We start from the raw sequence: 6,402 nt of genomic DNA on the forward strand, positions 1-6,402 counted from the left end.
AAGTTGCCAGATCTTTCATCTACAAAGTTTGTAAGGAGTTAGAGACTGAAGATGGAAATGTACCACCAGTATCAAAACATAAAAAGCATTCTAAATGTTCTGAAATCATCAGAACACTTGAATTTATCCAGCAAGTTCAACAGACTATTCATTACAATCCCAGAAAGTCCATGGGTCAATTGCAAAAGATCTCCATGTGTCAGAAGGAACAGTCAGAAATGTTGTCCATAAAGACATCAGATATAAGTCTTATATGATGAGGAGAGGTCAATTTGTCAGAAAAAGCAAAAGAAAATCACTACATCAGATCTAAAAGGCTCTTAAACAAACTGAAAAATCCAGCAGAAGATTTGATTTGGTTTTTCTCAAACGAGAAAAACTTTGACCAAGATCAAAAAGTTAACAGAAGAAATAATACATGGTTATGTGCAGACTCTTCTGAAATTATGCATACAAAATTTCTTGAAACTCTCTTGGTTTTAGGGGTTGTCAGCAATGAAGGACATTTGATGCCTCCTTCTTTTCACAAGGCCTTAGAGTTAACTCTGCTGCCTACATTGAGGTTCTCGATAGACAGTGTATGCAATGGAAGGCCATATCTGTTTCAGCAAGACTCTGTATTTTCACACATGGCTCTAGTAACACAGGAATGGATGGCTGAAAAGGTTTATTTTTATCCTCATAGCATTTTTTGATAAATAAAGTTATCTGTTATTATATATCTGTCTTTTTTATAAACATAAATCTGTCTTCAAATATCTTATGCACCCTGTATATATATATATATATATATATTTGTGTATATATACATTTATGTGTGTGTATATATACATAATTATATATATGTATATGTGTGCATGTGTGTATGTATGTATATATATATATGTGTGTGTGTGTGTGTGTGTGTGTGTGTATTTGTGTATACATACACACACATACACACATGCATATCATTTGTATTCCTTGTATTACATCTGTAGCAGTAAAATGACTAGATACGAGCAGGACAGATGATTCTTTTGTTTAATTTCATTTGAAATTACTTGTATTCTATGTAATATGAATATTGTTTTTTGAAATGTGAAAATTGTTATTCTTGAATTATCTTAGATTCTTCTGATTTTTATCAAACACCAATCTCTGTAGGCTTTCTTCTGATTTTAAATTATCAAAGAGGTATGTGCAAATTCTTCATAGGTTATTTCTTTGTTTGTCACAAGAATGACTGAAAGTTTTGAAGAAATAGAAATTTTGAAACTCAGTATTGGTTTTGAATTTTGGTACAAGGTCAACAATTTCAACAATTTCAGAGAAGGGGCTAAGCCAATTAGATCAACTCCGGTACTCAAACTGGTACTTATTTCATTGACTCTGAAAGGATGAAATGCAAAGTCGACCTCAGTGGAATTTGGACTCAGAAAGTAAAGACAGACAAAATGCCACTAAACATGCTAACAATTCTGCTAGCTTACTGCATTTTGAAACTTAATATTCAAAATTGTCTTACCTTTCTTTTCCAGCAAGTATATCTGCCAGTCTTTGTCTTTATATGTTACAAATATCTATTTACCAAGGTGAATTAATTTTTTGATAATTAATTCTTAATTCTGCGAAGCCGAAATAAGATTCTACACTAAACACTGTTTTTTTTTTTTTTAACCCTTTAATATTCAGATTACCCTGTAAAAAGTAAAGGTTATTTATTCACATTGTTTTTAATTAATCATGCATTATCTTATAACTTCAAGATTTCAATTATGGAATTGTTTAATTTTAGAATGACATAGGTTATGTGTGAGAGGCCAGTTCTGGCTGGTTTGAAATAGAACAAGTGGAATATTTGGGCCAGATATAGCTGGTTTAAATGCTTATTTATTGTAGTCTCTTGTAAGTTGAAGAAATATTGTTGATAAATCCATCCTGCTAATTTTATTTAATGTAACAAATGGTACTTTAAAAAAAGGACAGTGTAGTATATTTTATCTTATAGTTGAAATGCACACACAGCAATGCCTCCCCTCTCTTCTTCGCCTGCCTGCTTAATATTTAACCAGTAGAAATAACAAAAAAACATAAAGACTTAATCAAAACAACTTTCAGTTTGATCTTCCATTTTGGAAATGAATTTAAATGTAGTTCATGGGAGAAATATCAATAGAAACTTTGCCTGTCCTATGTATCACATGTGATACACAGGCTATATTTCTCTGGTGTTCATGCATCATATTATGTTCCCAATTTTACTTCAACTACCAGAGTGACTAGGGACTTATCTTGTTTTTCTTTTACTTATTTCAGTCATTTGACTGTGGCCACCCTGGGGTACTACCTTGAGGAATTTGCAGTCAAATGAATTGATTCCAGTACTCTTTTTTTTTTGTATATTTTAAAGCCTGGTACTTATTCTATCAGTCTCTTTTGCTGAACCATTAAGATACAAAAAAGTTGTCAACAGGTGACTACAGAGAATCAAACCTTGTACCTCTCAGATACCAGCTGAGTGCTCTGAACCATTAAGCTAAGTGGCTGCTGACCTTATGAAACAAGGACTAACTAAAAGTCTGAAAACAAGCAAGGACACTCAAAACAAACTTATGAAAATGCTTTGGTCAGGCAAAAGGTTAAGAATACATCATTCAATTAATTAATGTTAATTATGTTTAATGATGAATCAAATGCCTTGTACATATGAGAAAATACTAGCTTAAACATGTATGGTTACAAAAAAATGTAGATGGAGATACTTTGATAGTGTAAACAGTTGATGTTCTTGTAATACAGATGTATTTTAGACAGATCTGTAGCATACTGCCACTGTAAGCTATATAGACTAATGGTTCAGTTAGAATATGAGAACAGTCTTGATATTGATATGTAAGCAATTTAGTTAATATTAGCAATAGAATAGCTGGAGGAGGATTTCCCTTGTGGCCAGCAATGTGATTCTTTCCATATGAAAAAAAAAGCGAAGTTTGTGGCGCATGTTATAAAAGTGTTGTATTTCTGCATTACAGTGAAATGTATGAATGCTGGAGTCATAAAAAGGAGAAATAAAGATGATGGATGTAAAATGGCAATTTGGGTGATGGATATATTTTTGTAATTTATGAAAGTAACAAAAGTGAAGATGATGTTACAAAGAAGTAGTAAGACTTTATAAAGAGTGGAGTTAGAAATTGGCCATGAGCTGATAATTGACAGGTGTCGTAATATATTTGTGGTAAATAAGATATGAATAAAGTCAGGGACCACCAAGATGATAAGGTATGGGACAACCAGCTGTGGGATAAGCAGTTCATGTCTTATCACTGGGACTATACTGTGCTTATGATCAAAACATTTAGTCCTACTAGTTCTAAGTAGATATTTAGGGTGGTATAACACACTACTGTAAGCAATAACACTGTGTAATTAAGAATAATTTTCTTGGCTGTTTATGCTGAGATCAATTCTTCTCATGTGATAAGGTACATGTATTGCAAACCATAATGCTATCCAGGAGGAAATTTAACTCTCATCCTTCTATTGTTTTGGGAACCAAAGTTAAGCACCAGGTTCATTGTCTGGGAAAGATTATCTAAACTTGTGATAAAACATGTAAGATGATAAGACATCTTACTCTGCAGCAAGATGGCCCAGTGGTTACTCTGATAAAACATCTTACTCTGCAGCAATGGCCCAGTGGTTAGGGCAGCGGACTCGTGGTCAGAGGATCATGGTTTCGATTCCCAGACCAGGCATTGTGTGTGTTTATTGAGTGAAAACACCTAAAGCTCCATGAGGATCTGGCAGGGGGTGGTGGCGACCCCGTGTTGTACTCTTTTGCCCCAACTTTCTCTCACTCTTTCTTCCTGTTTCTTGAGTAAAGCTGCGATGGACTGGCATCCTGTCCACCTGGAGGGGAAACACATACGCCATAGAAACTGGGAAACCGGGCCCATGAGTCTGGCTAGGCTTTAAAAGGGCACATAAATATATAAATAAGATGATAAAACAAGAGTACCCAAATGTTTGTTTCTCAGTTGCATCTTATTTTGCTTTGTATTGTCAATATCTGTAATATTTATGATAATCACATCTAACATTTTATCTCCACTCAAAGTCAGTAGGGTTAATTACTGATAATGAGAATGAAAACAAGCAATTTGATGTGCTTGACACTTTATGTGTGGCAAATAAGATGTTGATTTCTTTTGTGAATAAAATATTGATGGATTCAAAAGACTATGGCAGTACATAACTTAGGATGACATAATAATATTAAGGGCAACTGAGCTAGCTTAGGATACCAATAAATAGTTGGAAATAGTAGATGGAACTTGGATTAAGATATAAGTTGGAAACAATATTGAAATACTCTTGTCAGATAGTTTACCTTCTGTTCTGTAGTATTTATCATGTTTTCCTTAGTTAATCTTTTTCAAATCATAGGGATCTATACACTTAGTGCTTAACTCTGGTTTCTAGAACATTAGGAGAATAATCAATAGATAACATCAAGAATAGTACACTAGTCTATAATAAGGAACTAAAATAATAAAAAAGTTCTTTTTTTTTTTTGTATAAGGAAGAATACTTTTACTATTTTATTTAATTTTCTGCTTGAAGAAGTTGAATGTTTCAGTATTTCTCACTGATATATTATTATAGCGATGCCTGCTAACAGAATTTACATGTTCCATCTTTCTACAGGAGAAAGCTGTGTATGATTATGTGACTGGTTCCCCATTTAAATCAATGGATGAAGCTATTGAATTTTGGTCAAACTTAGTCAGGAGTTATCCTTGCATATGTGCTATCATTGATCCATTTCGCAAACAGGTTTGTATTTCATTCCCCTACCAAAAGTTGGTTTTATTAATCAAGTGATTTATCATCCAGAAAAAATACAACTTACTGTTTATTGATCAAAAATATTTGATATATTTAATGGCTGCTTAAAAAAGAATGTGTAGTATTTATTATAAGAATGGTGAGCCAACCTTGGTACCAAACTTCTTGGTCAGCTTTTATATTATCATCATTGTTGCTTCATTCATGGCAAAGTCACCAGCTCTTTGGTGACCATTTTTCTATCAGAATAACTACTTATAAGTTTCAATTAATCGTTAAAATAATCAAGAATTTGAAGCTGTTATATAGAACATGCATAAAATTATGATGGAAGGCACTAGCATAGCTGGGGAGGGGGTAGGAACAGTCCACTCTGGGTGGTACTTTTAAAAGGGCGGCCCTTTTGGGTCTACTGTAAGCAATAGTATTTTTTTTTTTTTGACTAGAAATTAAATGGAGATATTCAATGGGTGGGAGGTTGAGTTTGATCTTTGGTAGCTGTATAAAATTTTGTATGTCTCTTCACGAATCTATGAACAGGCTAGCAGGCTAAAACTTGGAAGTCACTTTCACTATTCTTCTTGTAAAAATATTGTAGCAGAATATTTGGTAGTCCCAAAAGGCCTAAGAATTAAAACTGGATTGCTAAGCTCCAACAGTCAGGATGTTTGTTAGAGATTGATGATAACAGCAAACAACTGGCTGTTCTAATCTTTCACAGAACTCAACACAAATGTGGTTTGGTCTAATATTGATGACACCAACAAAACACTGACCTCTCAAACCTCTAGTAAAACAAGATGTCATTGGCAAGTTGGTTTCTTTTCCCACTTTTTTTCATTGACTGAAACAAACTATAAATAGAATCTCTTTTCCCTAACTGTTAGTGGTAACTTACACTGGTCAAAGTGCTAGACAGACCAATCATAACTACTGTCATTTTCAACATGCAAAATACCTCATAAACAGCTTTAAATTTACATAGATATTCCTCTGTCATTGATCATAATGACAACACATTGTTTTGTATTATGATAAAATAATATTTTTCTATTTAAAATTCCAAACAATTTGTGTTCTTGCATTCATTGATATCAGCTCAATTCAACCAAATCATTTCACTGGTGACAACCCAAAACAGAAATATTTTATCATTACTGTATAATATATATATATATATATATATATATATATATATATATATATATATAGGTGCAGGAGTGGCTGTGTGGTAAGTAGCTATAGGCGCAGGAGTGGCTGTATGGTAAGTAGCCATAGGCACAGGAGTGGAGTGGCTGTGTGGTAAGTAGCTATAGGTACAGGAGTGGCTATGTGGTAAGTAGCTTGCTAACCAACCACATAGTTCCAAGTTCAGTCCCACTGCATGGCACCTTGGGCAAGTGTCTTCTACTATAGCCTCAGGCCGACCAAAGCCTTGTGAGTGAATATGGTAGACGGAAAATGAAAGAAGCCCATCATATATATATATATATATATGTATGGGTGTGTATATGTTTGTGTGTGTGTGTCCCCCAACATCGCTTGACATCAATGCTGGTGTGTTTACAT

The 6,402-nt window shown here is 33.7% G+C and overlaps 1 protein-coding gene across 1 annotated transcript in view; it reads left to right on the forward strand.

The window, feature by feature from the left end:
- LOC106877636 (enolase 4) overlaps positions 1-6,402 on the forward strand; it is an 87,240-nt gene that overhangs the window by 48,577 nt on the left and 32,261 nt on the right. The window contains exon 4 of the mRNA XM_014926583.2: positions 4,693-4,821. Within this exon, the coding sequence (XP_014782069.1) occupies positions 4,693-4,821 (129 nt within the window). The remainder of the gene's footprint in view (positions 1-4,692; positions 4,822-6,402) is intronic.

The sequence above is a fragment of the Octopus bimaculoides genome, chromosome 14 (genome assembly GCF_001194135.2).
Source record: "Octopus bimaculoides isolate UCB-OBI-ISO-001 chromosome 14, ASM119413v2, whole genome shotgun sequence".
Lineage (NCBI taxonomy): Eukaryota > Metazoa > Mollusca > Cephalopoda > Octopoda > Octopodidae > Octopus > Octopus bimaculoides.